Here is a 17,904-nt window from a genome sequence, read left to right as displayed (position 1 = left end):
CCTAGTTTTGTTTTTACAGCAACGTTAGTCCTCCAACCATTAATTAAAGAGATTTTAAGTATTATTTTTCGCATTAATGGCGCCGCCTATTATTTAATGTACGCGTCGGTAGTATTATTAGTTATAAGTGAAATCACCCTTTGGGGCCACTTAATAAAGAGTTGACATTGACCCTTTATGCTAATAGCCTGCGCACCATAATAAATGTGATGGGAACGTGTTGGCACTACTAGAATCACAGGAGTTTCTGTAAATTGTTAAAATATTTTGATTGTTATACAGTAAATTAAAACTGCGGTAAAAGGTCAAAAGCTATTCATTTTTTACCCTTGTAAGCCTTCCGCTCTTTCGTTTTTTAAATAGTAAAATAAATAATTTCTAAATTTTAATTCATTATGTAATGTCGTCTCAACATTTTTAATTTACATAGTTTGATCTCTGAACTTCAATTTAATATGTAATTTTCTTTAAATTTTCACTTTATTCAACATAACCTCTAAATTATTGATAAACGTTCAAAATAATTTGTAGATCATATGAGAATATTTAAAACTCTGACCATCACATCCAACGATCGACCAAATTTCAGACATTTTGCGAAAGTAATTCATTGTTTTTCTTAGGCAGGAAATTGAATCCGAGGGACATAAAACAAATAAATAAAAAAGAAACAAAGAACATCAACGGCAGGAGCAGGTGGCATCATCTCGCGACCCACCGCCCCGGCGGCCCCAAAAGCACCACCGCGACGAACGACCACCACCACCCACCCCTGGATCCAGCCTTTCGTCCAACAGCTCGTGCCTGTCGGTGCCATGCATCATCATGTCGCCGCTCCGTCCCTCGACGAGGAGAAGAGGATCCGAAGGCCAACTTACGTCCGTACGGTGAGCTGGATTTCCTCAGTCCTGCCACGACATGAAATTAACGCAATTTCCGATTGTAGCCCGTCACATGATTTAATACATCAATACAGGGACCCACCTCGTTATTCTCGATTTATACTTTGCATCCAAATTAAAAACCTACTCGATGTAAAATCCAAGAACATAGACGACTTAGCATTGTGATTTCCGTCGTCGGTCTCCTTTCCCCCATATTTACAAAATCAACCACCTATATAGTACCGTAGTTCGCATACTGCTTATTCAAGATGCCACAATTTTGAGCACGTACAATATCGAGCATGTGAAATCTATCATCATGACTCTATTGAACAAGTTCCTTCGATTTGTAAAGTAACTAAACGTACATTTGGGGCATTGATTCAGATTGCTTTTACTTGATTCATGTAATTATCATAGTTGGTTCTCAAGTTAAGATTTGTTCACCTAGTATTTCCGGTCTTCATTCGTTAATTCACATGGAAAAGTCACTCTAATATTAAAATTTCTTAAATTAAATTAATTACGCTCGCGAGTATTTTCGTATATCTAGATCGGAATAATTTGTCCCATTCGGGAAAGTCTCGAGGGCACAACCTTTTTTTTCCCCCAAGAATGCAAATTATTTTCCGTAACTAATTTCATGTAGCCGACCGTTAAATGCGTCGTTGTCACGGGAAGATTGGAGCCCCCGGTTTTCCATGTAAGGAGACTTGCAATTAATATTTCACCGAAAGTCCGTTTTTTCTTTTTACCGCCATGAACAAAATCAAGAAATAATATTATAGCGTCATACGTTAACCTGTGGAATATCAATCACTGCTGTTTTTATTTTAATTTTTATTGGGTTTCTTTTATAAGATTCCGAAGCAAACAATTATGCGTCAAAATCTAAGGATTCAGAATACTGAAAACCCGAAATTCCCGTCGGCGTCTTGTCGTTTGGCTATTTTAAAACAAGCGGAGTCTCTCTATAGAGAGAGAGAGAGTTCCAGTTTGTCCTCTTCTAGCTAGATTACCTTGGACGGACAGCGAAGGGAGACGACGAACGAGAGGCTGCATTTTCCCCCGAGCGGAAGGCCTGCATTACCCTCTCTCTCTCTCTCTCTGGTTCGCTCGCTCCCTCCCTGGGCGTTTTCTTGGGCAGGTTCGGTCTCGGCAAGAAGCAGGAGCTCCACCTTGCGGGCATTGGGAGGAACGAGAGGAATCAAGTGAGTTGGAATGACTGAGCACCCGTCTCCCCCATTTTCTATTCTCGCGGTGTTTTCTTTTACTTAGATTTTGTCTCGAGATGCCGGGGAAGAAATGGGTTCTTCCCCGGTGCAAGAATCGAGGCGTTCTTGAGGGGTTAAAGAAAAGCCCTCTTCTTGGAATGCGCCTGTTCTTGACTTGAGCGTTTTTTCTGGGAACTTCATGGCACGTTCTTGAGCTATAGTAATAAACAACTTTACCTTTCGCTTTTTCGTGAATCGTGACCCTTTTCTCTTTTCTTTCTTTGTTGCTTTTCTCCTGGGTTCTCTAGCTTTCTTGGTAGCTGGCTCTGCCTCTGGTGGGGGTAGGCGGAGTTGGTCTTTACCAGATGCGGGAAAAGGGAGCGAACTTGCCGCCGCCGCCGCTTCATCAATGGGGGCTTCACCGGCCGAGCTCGGCGGTGAACTGGCGGTTCGGGGGGCTGAGCGCCTTGGTCTTGGTGGGCATGCTGGTGGTCTGGAGCGTAGATGGGTGCACGGTAAGCGGCCTTCTTGACGCATGGAGGGTCAAGCAAGATTACGGGTCCGTAAAGGTCCAAGCTTCTGATTCCGATCTAGCGTTTGACCCCATCAAAATCAGACCGTGACCCCTCAAGTGTTGACATCGAACAACACCTCGCGACTTCCTGTTGATTTGCCAAACAATGTTACCCAAGTGTCGGTCAATTCGCGTAGTAATAGCTCGGATTCAGGTGGTTTTGTGGAAGAGTCTCCCAGAAGGAGGAGAAGAATGTGGTGGATGAAGTTGTTCAAGATTGGGTTTCGTCCCAGTTAGAGCCCAACTTCTCCAACCTCCTCGCGAGGTGGCTGGCTCCCGGAGGCGAGCCCTGCAGGGACTCCAGGACGGAGGAGATTGCCATTCCCGGGATAGATGGTAAGGGTTTGATCGAATTGTCAGCCGGGCCTGTTCACGAGTTCAGTTTCGGTGCGTTGGATGGAGCCGGGAATTCGCGGTGTCTGGGCGGTGATTACTTTGAGACCGATCTTTCCGGGAGTCTTGGAAGTCGAGGCCCCTGGTGAAGGATTTCAGTAATGGATCTTATACGGTCTCACTTCAGGTTCATCCGGATTTCGTGGGGACTACAATCTGACAATCATCCTGCTGTATAGGCACTTTGAAGGGCTCAGGTTCTCACCTGGTCGGTTCGTGTTCGATCGGGAGCTTAGAAAGGTCTCAATAAGGTTCTACAAGAGCAAGGCAAAACTGCCGGAGCTGCATCTTTGCGGGAAATCTGATTTCAGTAAGGATGTTTGGTTTGGCCGCTGGACCCGGCATGGCAAGAACGACGATTGCCAAATCAGCAACGATGGACGTTACCGGTGCCTTCCGCCCGATTACAAGTGCCAGAGCCCGTGGTGCGATGGCTCATTAGGCCTTTGGAGAGTAATGGTTGGGATATTCGGCACACTGTTCGTTCAAGATATTTTCACCTGATGCTGCCTGGAATTGCCTGAAGGGCAGGTGGATCTTCTTCTGGGGCGATTCAAATCACGTCGACACGATTAGAAACATGCTCAATTTCATCTTGGATTTGCCCCAAATTCAATCAGTCCCTCGGAGATTCGACATGAACTTCTCAAACCCGAAACACCCTTCTCAATCTGTCCGGATCACAAGCATCTTTAATGGCCATTGGAACGGGACACAGAATTATGAGGGTCTCAACTCGCTGAAAGATGAAGGGTTTCGCAGGTTGTTGAAGAAGTACTTCTCAGAAGACACGGTACCAGACACTATAATCATGAACTCGGGCTTGCACGACGGTGTCAAGTGGACCAATGTAAGGGCATTCTCAGGCGGAGCACAATACGCCTCTCTTTCTGGGCAGAGGTGATGGAGGGGTGAGGCAGAGGGGCTTGGCGGTACCAAGGATTTTCTATCGGACCACAGTGGCTACTGGTGGCTATGCCCGAGCGCTCGCATTCAATCCTAACAAGATGGATGCCTACAATGGGGTGGTGATTGATAAGTTCAGACAAGCCGGGTTGGTATCCGGCGTGATCGATAACTTTGACCTAACCTACCCGTGGCACTTTGATAACCGGTGCAACGACGGGGTCCACTATGGCCGTGCCCCAGCAAAGATGAAGTGGAGGGATGGGGAAATCGGGCACCAGTACTTTGTGGATTTAATGTTAGCTCATGTGCTGCTCAACGCGCTATGTTCGAAATAGGATTGGAAAAGAAAAGAAATCCTTGAGCGGGAAATTTTTTGGCACATTCTGAGGAAAGAGCATCTAAGAACAAGATGTTCTTGCACAATGCCGCAGTTCCACGAAGTACAGACATTGGCAGACCGCAAAGACGCGAGGGCGGCATAGTCGTCACATTAGTCGGAGGCCAAGTACATAGCAGCAGCAGCAGCAGCAGCAGCATTATTCAGTGTGTCGGTTTGATGTTCGTTAGCGCAAAAACGTCATCATTCATTGATTTTTCCAGCTTCCTCGGTGTTTTTGGATGTATGTATACTATTTCCATATACACGTGATATATTGATATCTTGTATAGTATGAGAAATTCCTGATTGTTCAAGGACTTGAAGAGGCATGTTCATCAGTCACTTGAAGTGTTCCAGTTTATCTCAGGCGACTGATCTTTACAGCAATGAGTTCCATTTTACCCCCATCTTTTGGCAATGTTGTGGATCTGCAAAATGAAAAAATGTGCGACCACGACGGTGCTGATCGCGGCACTGAGTTCCGTCTGACGAGCTCATGGTCTCGGATCGGATGTTCTCAAATTATATGCAGTTGATTTGGATGGTATTGTAAGAATCAGCTGCTGTATGAAACTCTTTTTAAATCGGAAATGTCCTTAACTTGTGTCGTTGGCAGGGGACCGAGACAGGTTCTTTCTTGCAACCGCCACCTTATGCAGCGACGTGCGAAGTGATGCGTTGCTCCATTCACATGCAATGATTTGGTCAATCCGTTGGAAGAGTGTTTTCTTCCCATGTTGGGCCTTTCGAGATAGGATTTATAACAATTTTTTACTCAATTTTTCCTTCTTTTTTTAAGCAGGAGGGCTGCTGTTCGGGCCACTTCTTGCGCATCTCGATTGCTCCGCCTTTTTTCGTCCAGCTGGGCATATTCAAGATTTACTCCTAAAGTGCGGTTCGTACATAGGAATGTGGGGAGTAGATGGGCTGGCCGATTAGTGGTGAGGTTGGTGGGGCTTACTGTAGAAATAGAGGGGCCGGCCGAGGAAGGTTCAAAGCCCCCCCAATTAGTGGTAAGAGTAGCTCGCGGTAGGCTCTTGTTCTTCCCTCTGTGTCTCGCGGTAATGCTCTCTCGGCCCCGTGCTTATCGATGGCCATGACCTTGAATCGGCATGGATTCGAGCTCCCAAAAGCCCCTAATTTGTTTTGGGGTTTCGAATGAGCTCTTGGGCCGAGGTTATCGTGACATGGACTTGGGAGAAAATATTAGGTATGCGAGTGATGGATACTAGGGGTGTCAAAAACCAAACCAAAAACTGAATTAAACTGAAAATCGAATAGTAAAGTTCGGTCTTTTTCTTGGGTTTGGTTCTCATTCGGCTTGGATAATATAAAAATCGAACTTTTTAATTCTTTTAGTTTTTATCAGTTCAGCTTAACCGAACAAAATCGATAAAATGTAAAATTTCATATCTTCTTTCACTTCACTTTCCTTCGTTAAGTACTTTCTCCCTTTATTGTTAAATATATATATATATTATAATTTTTTTATTCCTTCTCTTTTTTTTTTTCTTTTTCTTCATTGGCCGATTGTTGGCCACCTTAGTAGCCAATGACTGATTAGAGGTGAACTAGAGGCTCGCCATAGGCCGTGAGGCTTGAGCTCACTAGCTTCCGACAAGGCTCCACCTAGCTCGAAAAGGCGAGGTAGAGCTCGTTTGACGCCAAGGAGCTCGAGGCCCTCTAGATCCAGCTAGAAGAGAGAGAGAGAGATTGAAACCCTAAAAAATTTTGCTATGTGGATCCACGAATGACAAATGTCAAGCATTGAGTGGACTTATGCAAATTTGCTAGATTGGGAACCACTCAAACTGCACAGAACCAACTCTTTTTTTTTAAAATTTAAATATATATTTTTAATTTCTTAAAAATAGTAATAAACTCTAAAATTATAATAACTCTATTTTTTTGGCTAAGTGGCGGTACCCAATCCTAGGATCATTCGGTTCGGTTTGGTTCCCGGTCCAAAAAATGGGAACCGGTCTTCCTAATTCGATGCCCAATTTTTAGTGGAACCGGACCGGACCAAGAATTGATCTAACCCTATCTATTACTCACGTACCTAATATTTTCTTTGGGCTTGGAGCTAAAGGCATGGAGGAGTGTTGATCAATCGCCGAAGCGACGTTGGACGACGGAGGGAGAGATATGGACGTAGCCTACTGAATTTGAGGGAGAGGGGATGGTCATGCTTGGTGAGAGGCGAATGATCGAAGAGGGACGCATGCAATTGTGACGGCAAGTGATGGTGACCTCGTCGTAGAGTCAGAGGCAGGGGCAAGTTCTTTGAAGTTTTTGGAATATCAAGAGGGTTTGATGATTATTTAAGGAGATATTAACATCAATGAGGTTTTTTCTTTATTCACCTATTTGCTCATATGGGTTGAGAAAAAATGAAAACTTCAAGTTGTGCAAAAGCATCAACTTAAGAAGGATAGAATCAACCTAAGAAAAACAGAGGGAGAGTGAGATCTTGTTACGAGAAGATAACTGGAGAACAATTAAAAAGTTGAGTTTTTAATTTGAAGGGTATTTTGATAAACTATTTACAAAAGAAGTGACTTTAGTAGTAAATGGGTGGAATTAGCGACTCTCTTTTATATTTATAAAAAGAAATATGACTAAGAATCCCCTCACCACTACTCACAACAATCTATTATATTAGAGACATTTTTTTTTTTTGAAAACATCGTGATAAAAACTCTACTTATCTTTGATTTTTCATTCCAATTTAATAGATGAAAGTGTCTATGTAAATAAAAATCTCAAATACTTCATCAATTTAATTTTACAATTAAAAATTGTAAATCACAATTTGAAGTTCTTCAACTCTTTGAAAATTGTAAATCAAAATTCTCAAAGATTTGTAAAACAACACTTGCAAAAGAATGCCCCTTTTGCATATGGAAAGAGGTAAAAATAATTGCTAACATATCTTAATAAAAATTTTTTTTTTTGCTAAGTTTTGGTCTACTTTGGAAGATGAATTTAGATTCTCATGAAATGAGAAATATTTTACTCCGCCAAAGATTAGTGGGCTTTCATATTTAACTTTGGAAAATGTTAAAGTGTTAAGTAACCAATACCCATAAGTTGAGGCATTATAAATTAGTGTACTTTTGCAATTCGTAAGATTATCATGAAATTCATTGACAAAAGTCTGAATTTAAATTAACCATTTTTATATATATAATGATATATCATCATCATATATATTATTCAACTTATAATCTAATCTCTCTCTTCCTTCTCGTCACTCTTTGCCTTCGCTCCTCCCCTTGAGAAGGTTCAATTCTCGATCTCTTCCTTCTTTCGTTTGCGATGTGTTCCTTTTCGTTACGCCCTTCTCGATCGATTGGATTGCGTGGTCGGGCAGTTCTCCGTTTTCGGGTTCGCGTTTGATTCGTGAACATTGCGCATTTGTAATTAAGCTCGAATTAGGCGGCGGATCCTCGGTTGATCCGCCGGAAGTCGCGTCTCGATCTTCCTCCGGTGAAGCGAAGGACGGCGCTTTGCTTGCTCAGTTTCTAATTTGGAGCTCGTTCGTTATCGGGTTCGAATTGTTTGTGCTTCCTTTATGCGGGTGTTCATTCGTAGTGTATGGTGTGATTTTGGCTTTGGTTGGCGGAAATTGGTTGATGTAGTCTTGTTCTGGATGGTGTCATGGCTCTCTCCCTACTGAATGGAAGGCTGAGCTCAACTTTGGTGCTCTGAATGTGGTGGAGGATGGTTGGTTTGGGATCTTTGGTGATGGATCGTGATCTTTGGTCTTGCTTGACAACCAAGACAGATTGTTGCTGTGAAGTGCTGTCATTTTGTGCTGTTGGAATAGGAATCTTCCCTCCAAAAGTCCACGATACATTTCCGGAAGCCCCTAGATAGAGGGAAAATTGTTGTGGTTGTCATCGTCATCGTCGTTGTGTTCTGACGATGCAAGAATTCTGCACTGTAGTGTATACAAACGGCTGGGGAGTTCATATCTAATTGTTATCGGTTGCTATGAAGCATCGCCGTTGCACACTTGATGACACTATGTGAAGAATAAAAGTATCTGTTTTGTACTCTACACAACAATTATTGAAGTGAAATATTTTGATAGTGGTTGGCAAGTAGCATTGTGATTAACTGATTGTCATGTGCTAGGGTATATACATTGGATGGGGATTTGCATGAGTCCTAGGAAGACCAGAGCGATTCTGGGGCAGTGTCATTCTATTACTTGATCCTCTTTTAATTTTACGGCCTCTGTTTCTGACTAAAGCAATTTTTTCCTGCAGATATTGGAGGAACTCTCTTCATGGATTGAGTGGCACTTTGGTCCTCGGGGTCTACTTATTTTATAAGTCAATGCTCACTACATATAGGTGTGACATTATTTCAAGGATTGTTCTTGCTTGAGCTGAAAATGGGTTTTCAAAGCTCTCTGTATCCTTCGACCAGACAAATCCTGAAATGGTTTCTAGATCTGATCAGAGTAGATAAATAGAGAAAATGGTTATACTTGACCAGAGGTTAGCCTCATATATAATCACCCAAGGATCAGGAGGGCTCTGTGCACCTCTTATCTAGATATGGTGGTAGTCAAGCCATAGTTTGCTTTGGTGGAGCACAGAAGAAGGCAGTGAATTTTAGATGGGCTTATTATCCAACTGTAAAAGTTTGAAATTTCTCGTTCCTCCCTTGAGTTCCATTGCATGCAAATGTTTTGCTCTGGTCATCATTGTTTTGGCTCTTAGAGCAGCTTTCATTTCTTCATTCTTTGGTGGGTTTGAGCAGAATCAAATTGCAATAAGTCACAACTTTTCTTTGTCATATGTTCGGAGTATGGCATCAGGAAGGACAAATTTGTGGAGGTGCCTCAAATTGTTTGGGGATTAAACAGAAAATTGCATTTGCTAGCTTCATTCTTTATCACAAGAATGCTTAACTGACTCTTCTTATGCCAAGCTTGAGTGCTTACTTTACAAGAAATTGATCTTTTGCAGCCAATATCATTTGATAAGGTCTTCCAGTTTGAAAGGTTTAATTCACTTTGTGATAGGTTTGTCCGGCTGGGCCATTACTCTGATGTTTCAACCAGACAGAGCATTTGAGGTGCTAGAAGGGAAGTGGTAGGAGATGGGACTACATCCAGAGAGATAGACTGCTGAGGCAGTCTGGCTAGGAACTAATTGATAGATACAGGTTATCCAGACATTGGAAGAACTGCTTTGGTGGGTATGTGACTTCATTGGCCTGTTAAGGACATGCTATAGATTTTTGAGGTTAGCTTACTGATGAGATTGCTAAAGAGGCAGATATGCCATCAACAGGATTAGAGAAGTCACAGAGAGGCAAAGCAGAAGTTTAATCGCATCCTTCTACGATGAAATGGGTGCCTCCATTGTGATTCATACCTACTTTTGAGTCAGAGTAGAAAACCCCATCACAATTGTCAAGAAGTAGGACATTATTTTACTGCTATTTGCTTTTCAATTAGTATTTCTACGACTTAAACTAATCAATTACCCCACTCTTGTGCTTGAGAAGACTAATAATCAAGACTTTCATTGATATATCATCAACAAAGGATAAGACATACCTAGCATCACTCTTGGTTGAAACTTGACAAGTTCCTCTAGTCTACACGTACATAGCTTATAATTTTAAAAGTTTGGTGACCCGTCGTGTTAAATTCACTCTATGCTAACTACCCAAGTCATAGTGTTTACAAAAATTTTAGCTTATTAATCTGCTGACCCCCTAGTAAAACCCTCCAACTTAGAACAATCATCTCCATTTCACTCGCATGTCTAAATCTTGAGTGTTACAACTGTGTCATGTCCTAATCAAAAGTCTCGAAGAATCTTGCAAATGAACCAATTAGTGCCATTCCCTAGAGTCCATACAATTTGTGGTCTACCTTCCCAAGTTGGCAACTTTTGTTTTTCCAATTTCTTAATAATATAATTTGGTAAAAATTGTGTTTTGTATTGCGTCTCAAGTATTTAAAATCGACTCTCAATTTGATTAATCAAAGTTAGAAGTCACGAGAACATCCCACAATTCTATTGAGCAAGGCATTTCACACAACTTTATAATATAAAATGTGCTTTTGGCAGAAAATTTTGCCATGCGAAAAATCACCACCACCAATGTGAGATATGATTCTAGTATAAATAAGAAAGAGGGGAAATAGTTTATAGCACACATTAAGTTCTTTCGGGCTCAAAGCACCACCAACCGTTGATTTTAACTAGGCTACCACGATCCACCGATTGGGCCCATGTGGCATTTTAATGAGCCCACAAAAATCTAACATTGGGTCCAACGGTGAGCTTTGGATGGTTGGCTAAATTCACAAATTACAGCGCTTTCTTTCATTTTGACCTTCATCCTTCTCCTACAAATTCTCAGAAGCTTCAATTTTTAAAGAATTACCACCTTTTATGCTTGATTTCGTCAATATTTTGATCTTACGAAACAAATGGATCCAAACCACTATTTAACTTGCTTCTCGAATGGCAATTTTGTACCTCCAGGCGAGCAGTGGCACTTCGACTCCCCATTATCTCAAGGACACATTAACCACCTTACATGCTTACTCCACCCAAATAACAACGAGAATTGCCCGACGACGATGAAGACAACAACCGGAGGATGATTTAGAAATGCAAGGCTGGTAGAGGGCTACCCATTCCCACGACAACCCAATACCCCTGCCCCTTAGCAAAGCGCTACCCCCGACAGTCGCGCAAACCCCAAACAACACCACATAAAATTTCACGAGGATGAACATTTATTGTGTAGAAGACATTTGAAATTAAAGGTCCTCCCCAATGATAAAGAAAATGTCATGTGCACGATATGTGGGGAGCACTTATCCATTGAATCTGAAAGTAGGGTTGGGTCACCTAAATAGGTATTGAGAGAAACATAATACCAAAGTGTTCTGGCCCAGGAGAAGCTTTGTTAAATTCTTTGATTATCTAACTCTTATAAGATGGAAATCAACATTTGCTCTCCGCTTTTTCCTACGGTCAACAATAATGCAGAAAGGCTTAAATTGTTTCATTTACAAGACAAGGTCTACTTTCCAAAATTTTCATTTATTCGAGAATTTCTTTTGATTACTACATATAATATGGATGCTAGTAAAGCCCAAGAAATATAAATCAAAAGAGATTCTCAGGCCCACAAAGCCACTAGTGAGCCTGTCAATACTTCCAAAACTTGGGAAAGACCAAAAATCTCATACCAAGAATCCTATAATAAATCATGGCCAATCCAAGGGTGCTAGCAATAGCAGACACGAGATAAAACATGAATCAACAGAGAGAGATTTTGAATGTGTCCTGACATGCCCGACTTTATTGATTCACACATATAAATACAAATTAACATGTTTTCAATGTAATTCAATCACTTGACACATGAAGTCAAAATTAAGATCTTTCGAGCTTATATGAATTGCAATCCATTATGACATGAGAATACGAATTGCTAGTCCTCCAAGATACCTTAAGGATACTCAGAAATTCTGTGGGTAGAAAAGGCATAAGGGTACAATGGAGGATCAACGTAACCACAATTGGTGGGTCTAATTACTTTTTCTACCCTCTAATTGTTAATTGATGGTCTTTCTAATTGATTTGAAGGTTTATATGGATTGAATTTCATTTTTTATTTTTATCTAATCAAATCTTAAGTTTCACATGTAGATTTAAATATAATTTTTTTGTATTTTTTTTTAAACTAGGCGATATTTTAAATTTTGATGGGATTTTTTTGCTTTTCATCTAAGTTGCAACAAAGAGACCCTTATTTATTTCTAAGACATATTGAAAATTATCACATTGGGTAACGAGCATATAGAATATTTCTTTTCACCTAACCTGTCTACCCGAAATCATTACCGACCAGAAAATTATTGAGCTAGACGATTAGGCAACACTATAATAATACTAAATTTTAGATTGGTTGAGTGATCAAGCATTTCATTTTAATATGTTATATGTCCATATCACATAATCTCTTACACGTATCAATTTGTAGGGCATGCTTGCCACTCTATAGGTGGAACCCCATATGATGTACGGGTTGGGTGGCAATTTATGATGTATTCACAAGGTTTAGTGGAGTAAAAAAAAATTAGAGTATTCTATTTTATAAAGTATAAGAAGAAATTAGTAGCCGAACATACTGGTAATTTTGCTTCCTTTTCCATAAACCTTCTATAGCCTTAGTAAGTGGAGACTAGAATACGTGATAATATATTCTTCCTATTTTATTTCAATAATTCTATTCACATCTTCTGGTATACGAAATCAATAGATGCTAAATAGACATCAAAAATATATTTTCCAAACCCGATCATTACATAAACCCGCCCATTCTTGCTTGAAAATCACATTAACTCGCATAGATCCGAACAAGATATTCAAACATAAAGTCATATCTAACTCAATTGAACACAAATCAAGCTCATCCAATCCAAAAACTACATTTTCATTCTATGGTCAAAACGCGTCGGTGAATAAGGATCCAAAGTGATCATTTAGTCTCAAAGAATGACATCATTCACCAGTCGGTGAATAGATGCATCTCCAGTGCATATTCCGGTGGTGTAATCAAGGGTATTTTTGTCAATTTTTTCGGGTCAATGGTGGCACTGTTCATCATCTTCTTTGTCCCATGTTCGTCTTCTTCTTAAGAACATCGAACTTGGTGAGGGCCGGCGAGGGTTGGACGCCCATAGACGGCAGTAGGCGAGGGCCACCAAGCTCTTGTTGGCCGTGGCCGAGGGCTTGCAGGCTAACCCTCGCCAGATCTGGCGAGGGTGGCCTCGGCCACAGATGATGAGGGTTGTCAAGCCCTCGTTGGTTGCAAGCAAGGGCTTGCAGGACCTCGTTGGCCCTTATCAGTGCCTGGTGAGGTGGGCGAGCCCTCGCCCAAGGCCGGCGAGGGGCGACTTCGCTAATGACCGTGAGGGGTGACCTCCCCCACTTCCGCCCGCCACTCCACCGACAACCTCGTCTTGTGCCAGGACTATGACTGGGATGCCCACGTTGCCTTCTTCATCCCTTCCGCCCACCACCACTCTTAGATCGACCACTTCTTTGCGATCGCAAGGAGTTCAACAACATGGTGTTTTGCAGCTTCTCCACTTGGTCCTCCCCAAACACCTTCAACCCCATCTCCTAACTCCCTCTCCTCTTCAGCTCCCTCAAATTGCTCTTGACGTCACTCCCATCCACTTTGCACATATCGAGATCACCATCCAACCTCCCCTCGTCTTGCGCGTGCAAATCGCCGATCTTTGAGCAGTCGGTAGCTGACGAGGAATGCCCTTCGCCTTGGCGCTGCTCAATATACCTCAATGTAGGATCTAAGAATGCCAATAGAGCCTCGCCCAATTACTGATCCACTAAGCACAAAAATGCATCCCACTAAATGACTTGCTTGATTTGGGAAAGTCGCCACTCGATCTCCTCACGATCCTTTGAGATCTAAAACTTCCAACACGACGAACTTCCAAAAACAAAATCCACTCCGATTGTATCAAAAAAGAAAACAAACAGATTACCAAAAAAAAAGGAAGCCTCAACCTTCGCACCAAATCCAGCGATTCCTCCCATGGTATTTTGCAAAAAGGCAAGGGCTCCAATTCACATTGCCCAAAAATCGCAATTTGCCGAATTAGCAAAGCCTCGTTCCCCACCCCTAGCCTCAAAACTGCAACAAATCACACAATTTGATGACCCTTTTGCCCTTGAGGACCTCCTTGTAAGGCCTTAATTTGGATGGCCCCCCTCGGCCATGGCCCTCATCTGCTATCAACAATGGGCGTCAAGCCCTCGCCAACCCTTATCAACAGTCGGCGCTCACCAGCCTTTCCCCAAGTCCGATGTTCTTGGGAAAGAAGAAGTGAACAAGGGACGAAGAAGACGATAAACATGGTAGCCAAAAATGGGAAAAAAAAATTGACGAAAATACCCTAATTAGGCCACCGAAATATGCATCAAATGTTCATCTATTCACCAGCCGGCGAGTGAGGTCTTTCTTTGAGACTAAATGACCACTCTAGGTCATTCTTTGAGACAAACTCCACCGCAAGGTCCTCTTTTGAGAAAATGATGACATTTTGGGTCATTATTTGAGATTTTCCCATTAAATTATTAAGGAAAGACGTCATTGAAGCTTATAGCCCAAATGTCTAAAACATTTTGGTCCGTTCGACCCATTTTTATTTATTTATTTTGCCCTTGTCATACTCTCCCTTGGTCATTCTTACCAAGTGTACTTTTGGATTTCTTCACATACATTTTACAATCCACTTAAACTCAAACCAATAATAACTTTGAGACTTATAAATCGATCTACACCGTCGTTGAACCTAAATGTTCCCAGGCATGGCAATGATGGATACATCCTAACAGCAAAACAGAGTTACTTATTGCTAATAAACAGGATTATGAATGGCCCTCTCGAATTTGACTTGTTTAGAAATTTCTTACTTGAGATGACTCTTCTATCCACTCAAGTGTAAAATTGAAAAATGCATTAAACATGAAGTTCAAAATCAACTCGTTGATGCAAATTTTGGACTGTCATATTCAACATGAGCCCCTTTGTCCACTTGACTTGAAAAACATGAAAACAAATGAATTATCTAAAGCTCTACACCCCAGCATTAATTAAGTAATAAGCTTTCAGAGTGAAGAATTAAGAACTTTTCACTTGAGTTGCTTCTCAATCTTCCATAGGGGGTTGCCATTCATCTAATACTTACTAGATTTAAGATATCTACAAAAGGATAAAACATAGTTCAAAAACTTCTTGATGGTTCCCATAGAAGTCACCCTTTTTCCCGCTTCTTTTCAAATGCTTAACATCTTCTCTGGTAAAGAAAGGGTATTGAAGACAACAACTAATTGATGTAATCAATCAAATGTTGAGATTAATGGGGAAAACGTGGTAATCCTAAGTTGCCACTGGAAAACACAGATAGTAGATTGAAAATGGATTATTTAATGATAACTTCATTTGGCATCTTCTATTGATATGGTGAGATATCAAAAGATGCTACTCTGGAGTAGGTGAAACTCACAAGGACAATGGTAGGTAATGATAATGAGTGTTTTAAGTTCATACACTGATGAATTAAATCCCTTGGAAGGAAATAGAAATCATTATTTACCAAAAAAAGAAAAGGAATAATTTGTCAGTCCTACCTTTCCACATTTATCAAGTCAACTAACCTCGAGAGAGAGAGAGAGAGAGAGAGAGAGAGAGAGAGAGAGAGAGAGAGAGAGAGAGAGAGAGAGATGTCCCATGACATTCATTCATCACTTGGAGCATCACTTGGAGCTTTTCACCAATATTTCAAGCTTCTCAGTGTATTACCCACACATACATGAAGAGTTGAGAGAAATGTCAAAAGTACTAGACAATGGACATTGAAACCCATTCCAATGACTAAAAGTTTATAGAGAAATGATATCACAACAAATTGTCCCTGTCAAAGTATTAACTTATAGGAAAAATATGTCTCTCGAGATAAAACGTGCAAATTATCTTATTGAAACAAAACTCCCTAGAAACAGGCGTCAACAATTTCCAATAACTAATATCGGGTCTAAAAGAAATAGGCTCTTTCCATTGAAGACGATATTCAAATGTGAAATGAAGTAAAAAAAAAAAAGCATTCATTAGCCTATACTATGGAGAGTGTCGCGACCTATCCTTGGGGGAGGGAATAGGTTTGGGGGTATTGCCTAAAAGATAGACCTAAGACCCATGATTAGATGCAGGCTCTCACAAGCCTATACCCCACGTGACATTAAAGTATTTTTAGGAATTTTAAAAGGAGTCGCCACTAGTCTATTGGGGTCGGCTAGAAATCAAGTGAGATATGAGAGTATACCTTACTTCCTACGCAACCAGAGAATCTAGGGTCGGGAACTTGATTACACTAGTTGTCCAATTAGTGCATTTTCGGTACCTAATCTTGTCCATTTTAAAATAAAAGATTTTTGTCAGGTAGTTTGGATTGATTTTATTCATATTCACTAACATGTGAGATGATCATGCATGTGCTCAATCATTAAAAAAACAATCATAGCTATCAAGATCATAATTGCAGTAAAATTAAATACGTGCAATTAAACATAATTAGATATGCAAATTAAACATGCAACATAATTAATTTATGAGCAAATGAAGGTCTAATTACATTAAAAGGCAAAACATAGCAATTCCTAACCAAATCCCATCATTTTTGGATTTTCAAATTTTTTTTAATTTTTTAAATTTTTTTACATAATAATAAAATAATAATAATTTTTTTTGGGCTAGACCAGGTTGGTCTGGTCAAACCAGACCCAGTCCGATTTGATCGGGGTGGGTCGATCAGACCTGCTCGGGCTCGACCCAGATGGGGGTCGAGCCAAACCCGACCCGCTTGGAACGCAAGGCTCAACCCACCTTGATCGGGCCTTTCCTAGGATCGAATTGGGCCCAACCAGCGGGCCTAATCTAGTCTAATATTTTATATTTCAAAAAGACGAAGCTCACAAGCCCACGTCCTAAACCAGCCTAAACCAACTTAAGTATACCCGGCCGAATGTGAGAAAAACCCTACTCGGTTCGTGACTTTCGCCCGACCCGACCAAGACTCGGTTTTGGAGCGGCCGTTCTCTCCAGGGCTTCTACAGCGCCAAAGGAGGACGCTCATGACTGTCACGACCCGAGTTTGTTGCCCTTAAAGTTAAAGGTGGGAAAAGTCGAGTTTACGGGTACTTGATCATGAGAGTTCCCTTACGAGATCGCAAACTCTCCTAAGCTCATACCCCCGCGCAACAACGGGTTTATTTATGCGATCTAATTATTTAACAATTTAAAAATATACAGGAATCGCCACTAGCCTTATTTATTTATTTTTTGGGTCGGCTAGAAAATCCAATCGAGGGTCGGGAGAGTTCCCTCAATTCCTACACAACCAGATATCTAAGTTTAAGTTCGGGGACTTGGGTTACGTTAATACTTTTATTAGCGCCTTTCGGTGCCTAAACAATATGTTGTTTTTTTTCCTAACATGTCCATGTGTTTTTTTTTTTACATTTTCGAGATAATCAATTCTAGACTAAGTGATCATGCGTGGTGGATTACTTTCATTCTATTCTATTCCTAAAAAGAAAAAAAGGAAAACAATTAATGAAATTGAAATTGCAAGACATGAAGTAAACAATTAAGAAAAACAGTAAACCTAATCATGCAATCCTAAAAATATGAAAGAGAGCACAATTAAGAAAAATGAGAGAAAAAGAGAAAACCTGCAACTCATCGAGTTTTATAAAACACAAAGAACCCAAGACATATGTCGGGAAAAAAAAATTACATAATAACGGTCGGAGTGGACATTGACCACCACCATCTTCACGCCTTCTCCATCTTTAAGGCCTTAATCTAAACCTAATCTAAGAAAAATGGATAATTAGATGCATACAAATGAAAGAAACAATCATCATGTATCAAAACAATCAAAAGTAAGACATCTTTTGTGCTAAAAAA

At 40.8% G+C, this 17,904-nt stretch overlaps 1 protein-coding gene across 1 annotated transcript in view; it reads left to right on the top strand.

The window, feature by feature from the left end:
- The window catches only part of LOC104414900, a 7,961-nt gene extending 3,207 nt beyond the window's left edge, over positions 1-4,754 (top strand). Inside the window, 8 exon segments of the mRNA XM_039309370.1 lie at positions 2,032-2,095; positions 2,419-2,717; positions 2,827-3,125; positions 3,128-3,205; positions 3,208-3,507; positions 3,510-3,527; positions 3,530-3,950; positions 3,952-4,754. Of these exon segments, the coding sequence (XP_039165304.1) occupies positions 2,032-2,095; positions 2,419-2,717; positions 2,827-3,125; positions 3,128-3,205; positions 3,208-3,507; positions 3,510-3,527; positions 3,530-3,950; positions 3,952-4,309 (1,837 nt within the window). The 3' untranslated portion in view covers positions 4,310-4,754.
- The last annotated feature ends 13,150 nt before the right edge of the window (positions 4,755-17,904 follow it).

Source organism: Eucalyptus grandis, chromosome 3 (genome assembly GCF_016545825.1).
Source record: "Eucalyptus grandis isolate ANBG69807.140 chromosome 3, ASM1654582v1, whole genome shotgun sequence".
In the NCBI taxonomy this organism is placed as follows: Eukaryota; Viridiplantae; Streptophyta; class Magnoliopsida; order Myrtales; family Myrtaceae; genus Eucalyptus; species Eucalyptus grandis.
This window is presented reverse-complemented; position numbering and strand designations above follow the sequence as displayed.